This window comes from Moschus berezovskii, chromosome 4 (genome assembly GCF_049115385.1).
Source record: "Moschus berezovskii isolate FMDL1 chromosome 4, NW_MosBer_1.0, whole genome shotgun sequence".
Lineage (NCBI taxonomy): Eukaryota > Metazoa > Chordata > Mammalia > Artiodactyla > Moschidae > Moschus > Moschus berezovskii.
In genome coordinates, this window is record NC_142463.1 from 26,449,849 (window position 1) to 26,462,629 (window position 12,781).

Here is a 12,781-nt window from a genome sequence, read left to right on the forward strand (position 1 = left end):
TTAGGCTCACCTGCCTTAAACATGTTCAGAACACTTATGTGAGCCTATACTTGGGCAAAATCATCTCACACAAAGCCTGTTTTATAATATAGTATTGACTAGCCCCAGTGTTCTTGCCTGGAGAATCCCATGGACAGAGGAGCCTGGCGGGCTATAGCTCACGGAGTTGCAGAGTCGAACGTGACTAACACACACACGCATTGAATAGCTCATCTAATTTATTGAACACCCCACTGGAAACCAGAATGGTTGTCACTGTTTGTTGTTCATGCTTGTGACCGCATGGCTGATTGGGAGCTGCTGCCCAGCATCACGAGCGAGTATCACCACATATTGCTAGCTCGGGAAAAGACCAAAATTCAAAATTCAGAGTATGGTTTCTGCTGAGTATTTATGGCTTGCACACCTGTAAAGTTGAAAAGTCCTAAGTCAAACTATCATAAGTTGGGACGAGCTATACTAATGTAGGTCTTTTGCAAAAGTAAAGTGGCATAGGTGATGTTAATGTTTGACTCTATTACCTGAAACTCCTGGGATAGGAGTAGCCTTTTTTCACAAGATTTGGAATTTTGGCCCCTTAAGTCCTTTCAATCCCATTTTACAAGGTCCTGGTTTTGTCACTGGTATACTGCTTCTTTTGTCACCAGTGTGGGGCGTTGTACTTGTGTCATATTCTCTAGCTATTCTGTTTGGAATACTTAGGACCCTTATATCTTAAGGACACTGACCAGTAGGCTCCCTGTTTTTCATAGCTTCATATTGTTTTAATATGGCTGCATATAGTTGAATACAAAAAAAAGATAAAGTTTAAAACCCACTCTATCCACCTTCCTGAAACGAGCAACTTATAACTGCAGGCCTACTTTACCCTTCTCTTTTGGAGAATTGTTCGTGCTTTTATGTAAAAAACATATACTGAGTGTGTACTTGAATGCCATGTCTGAAAATAGTCCTTAGATCTCATAGCAATTCAGTGGGAGAAGGCAGACATAGATGATCACAGTATGATATGGAAGTGCAATAGCAGAGCATACCTGGAAGAAGCCATTGGGACAGGGTTTTGAAGCAATTGTCACCTGGTGTTTCTTTACTAATAAATATAACACAGAAGCAAGCTGATGAAAAGCACTAGTGTTCTTTGAGCCTCAGAACAACTGAGGTGACTCCCATTTTAGAGAGCAGTCCGAAACTCAGAAAGGGTCAATGGCTGGGTTTTAAATAGATTCTAGACTTAGATTCTATGTTTGTCCCCTTGTCCTCACCATATCCATGCCCCTTAAGCAAGAGTAAAGTACCCTTGCAGACTACTACAGTGCTCTGCCACCCCCCTTCTCTTTAAGCAAAGCTAAAGTCTCAGGTTCCCTTTTCTGTGTCTAGCCTGCTTCCAGTGTCACCGGTGCATTGAGCATTCCAGGGCTGTAGCAGTAGCGAATATTGCTGATGTCATTGTTTGCCTTATTGGGATTTTGCTCTTTGTTTCACAGGGAGCTGTGATTGGTATAGACGATGAGGACGACAGCACCTTCACAATAACTGTTGATCAGAAAACCTTCCATTTCCAGGGTGAGCTGAAAGAAGAGATTTTCTCTTCACAGTCCCAACTGCTTCTTTCCTTCTCCTTTGGGTTGTTTGCTGGATGACTAGAATGGTTTTTACAACTGATCCTGTATGAACGAGTGCACAGGAACGTTCTGGATGAAGTGGTACTGCAGGTTAGGCAGGGATTTAATCATATCTGCAGCGGATACAGATCTCTTTGAAACGACTGTGGATTTGGCTGCAATTGGAGATTAAAAATTTAAACGATAAAAATCAGTGAAGGGAGAGAGTAATGGGCTGCTGCTGCTGCTGCTGCTGGCTTGTGTTTACAGAAGGTTGCTGATCTTCTTTATCGAGGTGTATGGCTCTGCTTCTGCATGAAGTCTAAAGACTGATTGTGAAGGTTGCAGTGTTTGTCCCTGTAAAACTCCAAATGTAAATTAAATTGAAGCTAGTGGCAGCCTTTGGCTTAAGGTTTTGCTTTGCTTCAAGAACTACAAGTTTGCATTCATTTCATCTGCATTCTGTGTCTTGTCTGCCAGCCGTCATTTCTCTGCTATTATCCTCTTTATAGTTAATAACACCAAATGCCATCTGCCACTGCTATGTTTCGGCATTGCATGCTATGGTTCACCGGTAGAAAGGGTAAGGTACTGGATGATCATTCTCATTTCATCTTGCTTTGAAAACTCTAAACCAGCAAATAAAAGTCAGTTTTAATGATCATGTCCTAATGTACTCTTGTCTGTTAGGAGTGTCTATTAGCTTTGATACTAATGTTTTTGCTCTTTTGCCTATCGAGAGTAACCTCTATTTTATGTTTAAAGCAGTCCAAGAAACTTAGAAATTGGGAATATTTGCACTTTTTCTGAACTACAAGTGACAATGCACTGTGATAGATGCTAGGTATACCAGATTAAAAAAAATAATAGTAAATCAATTTATTGTTTAAAAATGTTATGGTTATGAAGTCTAACAGTGACCAGATATATGAGATGTTCAGACAGCTATTGTCCTTCTGTATTAGGATAGTATATTGCAGTAATTTTTCTTCATTGCCTTGTTGGCACATAGAAATGAAAGATGCAGCTTATATATAATAAAGACAAGCCAATTACTCACTTGAGATATCTCTAATGCTTTTAGGAAAAAGCATTCTTAGAGTATTTATTATGTTTCGTCATATTTTTTACTCAGAACTGCTTTTAACTAATAATGCTCTCTTGAAATTTTCTACTACATTTAATTTCATAAAACATTTAAAATCTTAGTTTAAGAAAGTCCATGGCCTTTATTTTTAGGTTGAATATGTAATGCTGCTTATCAACGAAACCAGATAATACCCACACTCTGGAACTCTTTACTTGAATGAACTTGAATAATGTATTTCAAGTAGTAGCTGCTAGATAGAGGTAAAGACTGCAGTATGAAATTCTCTCCTCTGCGGTTACTAAGAAGACATCTTCTTTGGACTTCAGAAGCTGTATTGTTTGCCTGTTTAAAGGAGAGGAGACTCAGGCCTCTAGAGTAAAGGCACCTCTACCTTCTCTGATTTAAATATTTGTGTTAAACTGATCTTCCCTTTAACACTTCCGTTTTTATGTTGTTTGCTCGTAAAACAAGTGATTCCTTTAATGAATCATTTAAATGACAAGGATAAATAAGTGTTATATGTATTTTTTAAATGGATACTTAGTTCTGAGACTGTTGGATTCATTAGTTTATTTTCTACTGTAATAGTTTTGGAAGCCTCAGACGAGATTATTTGGCTTTTGTAAAGAACTCTAATATTCTTTATATTCTTGGACATAATAAGAATTATTTTGCATTCATAGGTCCTTGCTCATAAGTTTGCTGAAAAATTGAAGAAATTTTCAATGTCTGTGGTCTTAGATTCTTGATTAGAATTGAGAGCAAGTTAAGATGGATATACATTAGCATGTGTGTAAATGTGTTGACTTTTTAAAGTTTAATATAACAAAATTTTTTTAAGCAAGTGAAGTATCAATTGAGACATCTGTAAAACAAATTCTGCTTACTTTCAGCTCTTAAAGGGAAAGCTAGAATTTGTTTAGATCCACTAATTTGTTCAACATCTATTTTAGACATTATTCATAAAGTTCTGAGGATATAGTAGTGAGCAAAATATAAAATTCCTCCCCTCTGTAGCATCTAATCTGGTAGAGGAGAAAGCCAATAAGTAAGATAAATTGGTAAAATATAAGGAAATAAGACAGTGCCAAGTCCTGGGGAGAAAAAAAAAAACGCAGGAAAGGAGAAAATGAAATAGAAGTGTGTGTATATTTGTAGGGGGTGGTTTAACATTTTAGATGGCTGGGGAGACTCATTGGGATGATGCCTTTCAGTGAAAGACCTGAAGGAAGTGAGGAAACAAGCTTGTATGGCTTTGTTGGGGATGATGGTGAAGAGTAAATCACTCCAGGCAAAGGAAACAGTAAGTGCAAAAGGGTGTGCCTGCCATATTTGAAGAACAGCGAGGAGGCCAGCTCTGGTTGGAGTGCGGATAACCATGGGGAGGGTAGTGTGAGATGATGTCTAAGAGGTAACGTTGTATGAGGCCTTATATGGCACAGTAAGGACATTGAATTTTACTGAGATAAGAAGCCATTATAGATGGTCTTAAGCAAAGGAGTGACATGATGTGATTTTTAAACAGTTATCACTCTGGCCACTGTTTTGAGAATAAAATGCAAGAGGCAGGAACAGAGCAGAGAAACTAATTAGGAGGCTAGAGTAATCCAGAAGAGAGATGATGGCGGCTCCCACGTGGTAGAGAGGTAGTGAAAAGTGGTTGAATCGTGCATGTGTATTTAATCAACTCTATTGAGGTATAATTAATATGCAATAAAATGTATACTCTATAAAATTCAGTGAATATTGACAAATTTACTTACTCATATAGCTGCTACCATAATCAAGATCTGGAACATTTCTGTCACCCAGAAGATTCTTTTATTCTTTTGTCAGTCTACACTCCAGCCCCTGGCTCCAGACAGCAACTGATCTACTTTCCATCGCTAAAGATTAGATTTTTCTTTTGGAGAGGTTCACACAAATAGAATCTTTCAGTATGTACTCCTTTTTGTCTGGCTTTATTTTAGCTCAGTATGTTTTTAATGTTTGTCCATCTTGTTGCATGTATTGGTAGTTCCTTTTATATTGCTAAGTAGTAGTTTGTTGTTAGGTATTATATTATTTTGAAGGTTGTACTGTAGCGTGTGAAAGAAAGACAGTAGAAAGACAGGATGACACCATATTTTTTACTTGAGCGAGACTGGAGTTGCCATTAACTGAGGTGGGGAACCAGTTGGGGGTGGCAGACAGTGGGCATCGAGAGCTTAACCTTGGACATGCTTATAATTAAGTTCTAGATGCCTATCAAATGTCCAAATGGAGATGTCAGGTAGGCAATTGAAGTGTGGCGTTCAGGAGAAAAGTTCAGGCTGAAATAATAAATGTGGGAGTCATTGGCATATAGATGGTATTTAAACTGTGAGAATTTGGGAGGAAGTATGGAGAGAAAAGAGAAGAGGTCCAAGTAATGAACTCTGGAACACTCTTAACATTTATTTAGAAGGCACAGAGAAGAAGTGGGACTAGCAAAAGAGATTGAAAAGAATCAACCAAAAAGGACGAGGGAAACCAGGTAAATATGGTACCCAGAAAACCAAGATAGGAAGTGTTTCTTGGAGGTGAGAGGCATCAGCAACTGTGTCAAATGCTCTTGATTGACAGAGTTGACGGCTGAGAAATGATCAGAAGATTTAACAATTAAGTCTATTGATAACCTTGAGAAGAGCAATTTAAGAGTATAGACAGTGCTTTTAAGTTCTGCTATAAAGGGAGGGTGAGAAATACAATAGTAGCTGGGAGAGGGAAATAAGTTTTTTTAAAGATAAGAGCAATAATGACATGCTGTTCTTATGCTGTTGGTAGTGACTCAGTAGACAGGGAAAAGTTGATGACTCAAGAGAGAAAAGGGAAAATTATTAGATCGGTGTCTTTGAGACAGCCAGACAGGATGAGCCCTAATACACAGGGAGGACATTGCGTTTGGCTCAGAGCATAGACATAGTAACAAGAAAGTCAGGTGTATGGTATATATGTAGACAGGCTGTCATCCATCATCTTCATTTCCACTGTAGTTTGACTCTCTAGTTGACCTACATGTCCTGTATCCTGAAATATATTTTGTTAATCATAAAGAGGACTGGTGCTGTGAAGGGAAGAAACTTTCCTGAAACAATAGATAATTTTTCGTTATAATGATTCTCAGTTCTGGTAGCTTGATATTTCAGAGTAGCTACAATTTTAAAGAGATATAAAATTCTCAAAACAAAGTTAATTTAAATTAACTTTAGTTTTGAAAAAAAAACTCCTTTTTCCCTCTTTAGGTAATAATTGAAATTACAGCCCTTGCATGTTAGAGTTTTAAACAGATTTGAAAACTACAGCTTCATTCTATCATTTTTCAGAGATTAAAAAGAAAATGATTGCCAATTCATCTTTATAAACCAGCTCTTCTGATAAGAGCAAAAAATGATTCCTTTTTCTGTCAGTCAGCCAGAGTTGTTGTCCAGAATTACATAATATAAAAACTAAAAGTCCCTGTCGCTAGGCTCTGTCTCCCACCTCTCCCTCCTTACCTCCTCTACCTGGTAGAGTTCTGAAGTCTGAAGAGAAGTTTACCAGGCAGAGGGGTGTTGTAGCATTTGCAAAGGTATGGAAATATGATGCTACCACATGTGTTCCAAGAACTTTGAATGTTTGGTACCATTAGGACAGTGGACAGGAGTTGAGGCAGAGGCCTACATCTAATATGAAAGGGTTTTATTTTTATCCTGAGGTCTGGTAGGAGCCAATGAAGCAGAGTTTTAAGCAGAGATAAGGTAGAGTAAGACATGGTTCTCTAGATAAAGAGCCTTGATTTTTAAGGCCCTGAGTGGATTAAAGCCATTGGTAATGGGGAAGGAGAAGAGGAGAACAGACTTGAGATTTTTTAATAAATAAATCTTTAGGAATTGTTGATTGATTGGAAATGGGAGCTGAGAGAATGAGAGTGGTAAAGGTGTAAGAAGGATGTGGCTTACTATTTTGTTTGGATGTTGTCAACATCTGAAATAGAGAATCTAGAACAGAGATGGTGAGGGACTTCTTAAATTTGAGGTGTCTTTGGGACATACAGGTATTGACGGTGATGTCAGTTGGGTCTAAGTGTGGGCTTCCCAGGTGGAGCAGTGGTAAAGAATCCATTGGCCAGTGCAGGAGACACAGGAGACATAGGTTCAGTCCCTGGGTTGGAAAGATCCTGTGGAGAAGGAAATGGCAACTTGCTCCAGTAGTCTTGCCTGGAAAAGTCCATGAACAGAGGAGCCTAGTTGGCTACAGTCTTTGGGGTCACAAAGAGTCAGACACGACTGAACATGCATGTCTTCCTTCCTGGGCTGAAGATGGAGATTAGTGGCTATCAACATATTACTGAAAGGTAGAATTATTAATAGAATTTAGAAAATTGAATGCTTCAGGGCTAGGCGGATAAGTAAAGGAGTGAAGAGTAAAGCTGACTGAAGACTAGCGATTTGAAGAGCTTATGCCCTGTTTGAAGGGGTTCAGTTCAGTCTCTCAGTCGTGTCCAGCTCTTTGCAACCCCATGAATCACAGCATGCCAGGCCACCCTGTCCATCACCAACTCCTGGAGTTCACTCAAACTCATGTCCATCGAGTTGGTGATGCCATCCAGCCATCTCATTCTCTGTTGTTTGAAGGGGTAGCTGGTACTTAATTCCAGACAGTTGTAGACTTTTGGTAATACTTGTCCAATGTTTTAAAGAGAAAACTGTCCAGTTTTTCAAGAGAAGCCAGAAATCCAGATTTTTTTGTATGTGCAAGAGTTTGAATATGTGCATATTAAATCTTCCAGTTTTAAAAAACAATTACGTAGACCAATGCAGCGCATCTATGAGCTAGCTAAAACCTTGTAGATATTTTAGTCTGTGGTTAAAACTATGGTAGTGGTGGTTATGAACCTTCTGGCAGATGTGAATGAGAAGAGAGCCTCCAAACCTGGCAGTATACTAGGGTGGGACCATCAACAGGCTCAAAGGAATGATCAGAGAGGTTGGGGTGAAAGCTACTAGCTTCAACCATATGAAAGTACATACTGTTTTATCATTCAAAAGTAGTTACATATCGGCAGTTCATATGTGACAACTTAATAAAAGATTAAATGGACCATAATTCATACTAATTAGAAAGATATCCGGGGCTTCCCTGGTGGCTCAGAGGTTAAAGAGTCTGCCTCCAATGCGGGAGACCCGGGTTCGATCCCTGGGTCGGGAAGATCCCCTGGAGAAGGAAATGGTAACCCACTCCAGTATTCTTGCCTGGAGAATCCCATGGACGGAGAAGCCTGGTAGGCTGCAGTCCACAGGGTCACAAAGAGTCGGACACGACTGAGCGACTGAACAGAACATAACAGAACAGAAAGATATCCAGTTATTTGAATTTTACCTTCAAAAATTATATTTATTTAATGCTTTTATATATGTATATAATGATTTATAATGTTACTGATAGTGTATTGGAATAATGATAATGATAGCTACATTTATCAAGTGTTTATTTTATACTATTCAGAGTTTTACATAGTTTAACCCATTCAGTTTTTACGACTTTATGAAGTAGGTACTATTATTTTTATTTTATGGGTAAGGAAACTGGGGGCCACGTACATGTAGGTAGTATTAGGCAGAAATGGAATTTGAACACAAACTGTTGTGCTCTAGAGTCATTCTCTTAGAAGCTATAAAAAAGTTATAGAAATTTGTCAACTACTTTATAATTAACTTTTATAATTTTATCCAGAAAGGAATTGGTATAAAATATAAGGAACTTCAAATTACAGTGCAGTTTGATGCAATTAAAAATTATTGTGATGTTCTACATGTTCTGTTGCTTAGTAGAAATAGTAGCAGTAGTGGCAGTAATAGCTACTCTTACCAATACTAAATCTGTGTTATGAACTAGGCGCTCTGTTTAGGCAATGTGCATTACTTCCATAATTCCTAAACTCCCCAATGAAGTAGTTATATTTCTAGTTTTAGAGTCAGAAAAACTGAGTTTCAGAGAAGCTAAATGCCCAGGATTAGTAGATTGTGCCTATGTCTGTCTAGATCAGTAGCTCTTAAAGTGCAGTCCAAGGCCAACCTAACTAGCATCACCTGGGAACTTGTTGAGAACACAGAATATCAGGCTGAGCCCCAGACTTGCTGAATCAGAAACTCTGGGAATGAGTCCTCTAGTGATTCTGACACACACTGAAGTTTGGTAGTCATTGATCTGGATCCAGGGTTTCGTGTTGTTATTCCGCTTTATTCTCATAACCTTATATATTAGGTGTTCAGTTCAGTTCAGTCGCTCAGTCGTGTCCGACTCTTTGCGACCCCATGAATCACAGCACGCCAGGCCTCCCTGTCCATCACCAAATCCCGGAGTTCACTCAAACTCATGTCCATCAAGTTGGTGATGCCATCCAGCCATCTCATTCTCTGTCGTCCCCTTCTCCTCCCACCCCCAATCCTTCCCAGCATCAGAGTCTTTTCCAGTGAGTCAACTCATCGCATGAGGTGGCCAAAATATTGGAGTTTCAGCTTTAGCATCAGTCCTTCCAATGAACACCCAGGACTGATCTCCTTTTGAATGGACTGGTTGGATCTCCTTGCAGTCCAAGGGACTCTCAAGAGTCTTCTCCAGCACCACAGTTCAAACGCATCAATTCTTCGGCGCTCAGCTTTCTTCACAGTCCAACTCTCACATCCATACATGACCACTGGAAAAGCCATAGCCTTGACTAGACGGACCTTTGTTGGCAAAGTATCCCCAGTTTATATGTGTAAGAAGACACAGAAAGTCAAGGGTCCTAGCCTTGATCTTAGATTGTTTTTACTGTGTCCTAGCCTACATAAACCCTGGAGGAGGGCATGTCAACCCACTCAAATATTCTTGCTTGGATAATCCTCATGGACAAGAGGAGCCTGGCAGGCTGCAGTCCATGGTATCGCAAAGAGTCGGACACAACTGAGCGACTAAGCACAGCACAGCAACCTACATAGAAGGGCTTCCCTGGTGGCTCAGTGATAAAGGAATCCACCTGCCAATGCTGGAGACTAGGGTTTGATCCCTGGGTCAGGAAGATCCCATGGAGAAGGAAATGGCAACCCACTCCAGTATTCTTGCCTGGGAAATCCCATGAACAGAGCAGTCGGTAGGCTGCAATCCATGGGGTTACAAAAGAGTTGGAGACAACTTAGCAACCAAACAACAGCAACAACCTATGTAGAAGGAGTCTCTTGCCTTAAGTAAACCTGGTGTGTGGGAAAAAAATCTAAATTTTATGGGGTGAAAATTAGCAATATGTGTACATTCTTTCATTATAAAATAATCCTTTACTTTCAAAGGATTTTAATAAAGGCATTCTTTAATCAGTGTGTTTTCAAAGTGATTTCAATATGAAATTTGTTTGCAGATTTATTTGGGTATACCTTTAAAGCAATACAAGTTGCATAAGACAAAATGCAACATTTTTAAACAATAAAAAGTGTTTAAATTAGAAGAACCTTTAGGAACTGTGTAAGTCTAGCAGAAGTCATCTGTTGCACTGATTGCTGACCTTTTCAGCTGAGTCCATTAGAGCTTGCTTATTTATTAAAATGCAAAATTACTATAAATCAGCCCAGTGGTGAAGGAAAATGTTTAATTTAGAAATGTTATATTGATCAAGGATATTAGGGCAACCCTTACTGCATTAACATCAATCAACATGGCATGACACATCTGCATCATTAATCATTTAGAAGAAAAGACTTAACTCATAGTTGCAGGCTTCGGCTTTAAAAATAAGTTAAAGTCTTCTGCTTAAAAATAACCATCTCAGCATTATCATTAGTAAACAGATTCCATTATTCTATTGATTACAGACTTAAAAAATTTGCTTCTGCAGTTATAGTTTTTATTTTTATGTGATAACCCCTCCTCAAAACAAAATAACCATTTATAGATTTCATTTAAGGGAAGTAAATCCCCTATAACTAATTCTCTAATTAGATGTTATAATTTCACTAGGCGTCAGGAGGGGAAATGCTACTGAATTCATTTATTGGGAGTTTGTTACATTACTGTAGGAGAATTGGATCTCAGTGGTGTACCATTCTTCTTTATTTGCTTTCTGTTTGTGAGCCTCCCTGAATTTTTGAAATTACAGTTTAGCAAAATTTAACCAATTGTGGACTATTTGGCTTACTGAATAGCCAGGATTAGTTGATACATAATTTTATTTTTTCTTAATTCTGTACATTTTATCCCACCATTTCCTTTTTCATCATTTTTGAGTAGTAAAGTTAATAACTGCTCACTGTAGAAATTTGGGGAAATAGAGTAGTATACAGCTTGTACTAATAATTGCCCATAATTATACCAGAAGATAATTATCAGTAACATGCTTGTGGATTCCTTTCTGATATTTCAGTTGTTTGTGTGAGAGTGTGTGTTTGTATGTGTGAATTTTACAAAATTGAGTCATTCTGTGTAAATAAATTTCCATACTCAATTTTAAATATGAAAAATTTCCCATGCTACTGAATGATCTAAGAAAATGTGATTTCTAATAGTTTGTGTTATACGATTTAATAAATAATCATACTTAACCGTTCATCTGTATTGTACAGATTTTTCTCTATATTAAATAATACTGTGTTGAATATCCTCATACATAAATTTTCAGCCAAATCTCTATTTAGCTTAGGGTAGATAGATTCATAAAATAACTTGTCAGAGTGAAAAACATAAATATTTTAATATTCCTGAAATACTTTATTCCTTATATAAACCTTCCGCTATAGCTTTCAAGGGAAATTGTCAATTTATGTTTCATCACACCATCAGCATTTGGTATTTTAATTTTAAAGGAATGCCAACCCAGTGTCCTCAAGAATATTTTTTCAATGTGTTTATTTCTTGTTTGGTGAATTACTCATTCTTCTGTCCTTGTTTTTGTTGGTGGTGGTATGCTCATGCTTTTCTTATACTCTCCTTTTTGAAAGGATAGACTTATTCATTATATCTTGCTAAGTAATCTTTTTATCTAATTTGGAACACGTTACTGGTAGGCATTATTTTGAAGAGTAAATGAAGATATATAAAGAAGAGCATTTCCCTACTTTAATGTATAATGTATAACTGAAAATGTGCATGGAAGTAAACTGAGTTGAACAGACTTGCAGGGTGTAAAGGGGGTTCATTCTCACCATATACTGCTGCTGCTAAGTTGGGTCAGTTGTGTCCAACTCTTTGCGACCACATAGACGGCAGCCCACCAGTCTCCCCCATCCCTGGGGTTCTCCAGGCAAGAACACTGGAGTGGGTTGCCATTTCCTTCTCCAATGCATGAAAGTGAAAAGTGAAAGTAAAATCGCTCAGTCGTGTCTGACTCTTAATGACCCCATGGACTGCAGCCTACCAGGCTCCTCCACCACATATTATGAAGTCCTTAATGACACCTTGACTTTTATACATAACATTTATTCATAAGGCATGTTCATACATTTTATACCTTTCTTTTAAAAATGAACGTATAGGCAATGGACTAAAGTCTTAGGGGCTAAAGTCTAAGGAGGGTCCTATTGATGATCAAGATTTACTGCTTTTAGCATGCCTAAAGATTTCTCAGTTGATTTCTCCGTTATGTTTATAAAGTTTATGTTAATTGTCACCCTATTGGCACTTTAATTTTTCTCTTTTTCTACTAATTAAAAGAATGATAAAATAAATGTGAAGTATATTAAAATAGTTGCATGAGCAGTGCTCTTCCAGTGGAGGTGGTGATGCTATAAGAACTAAATTGTCGCCTGGCAGGCTTTTGCAACACACTTGTGCACTGTGTGTTGGCACAAAATGTCCACTTGTTGCTTGATATAAGAAAATTAAAACTTTCTCTGAGGAGTCAGTGTATAAGAAAGTACAGGTTATATGGAAGGTTGAATAGGCAAGCACTGCTTATGTAAAATGTAGGCTCATTCCTCAAGAGACTTTGGGGACTCAAAACTGACTTAGCCCTCCTCCAGGGGATTTTCCTGACCCAGGGATTGAACCCATGTTTTTTATGCCTTCTGCATTGGCAGGTGGGTTCTATACCACTTGCTTCCACCTGGGAAGCCCCATGACTTAA

At 38.2% G+C, this 12,781-nt stretch overlaps 1 protein-coding gene across 6 annotated transcripts in view; it reads left to right on the plus strand.

Annotated features, from left to right (window-relative positions):
• Positions 1–12,781, plus strand: part of OSBPL9 (oxysterol binding protein like 9) — a 170,106-nt gene that overhangs the window by 52,989 nt on the left and 104,336 nt on the right. For all 6 annotated transcript variants that reach the window (XM_055401919.2, XM_055401921.2, XM_055401923.2 and 3 more), the window contains one exon: positions 1,485–1,563. In XM_055401919.2, the coding sequence (XP_055257894.1) occupies positions 1,485–1,563 (79 nt within the window). The remainder of the gene's footprint in view (positions 1–1,484; positions 1,564–12,781) is intronic.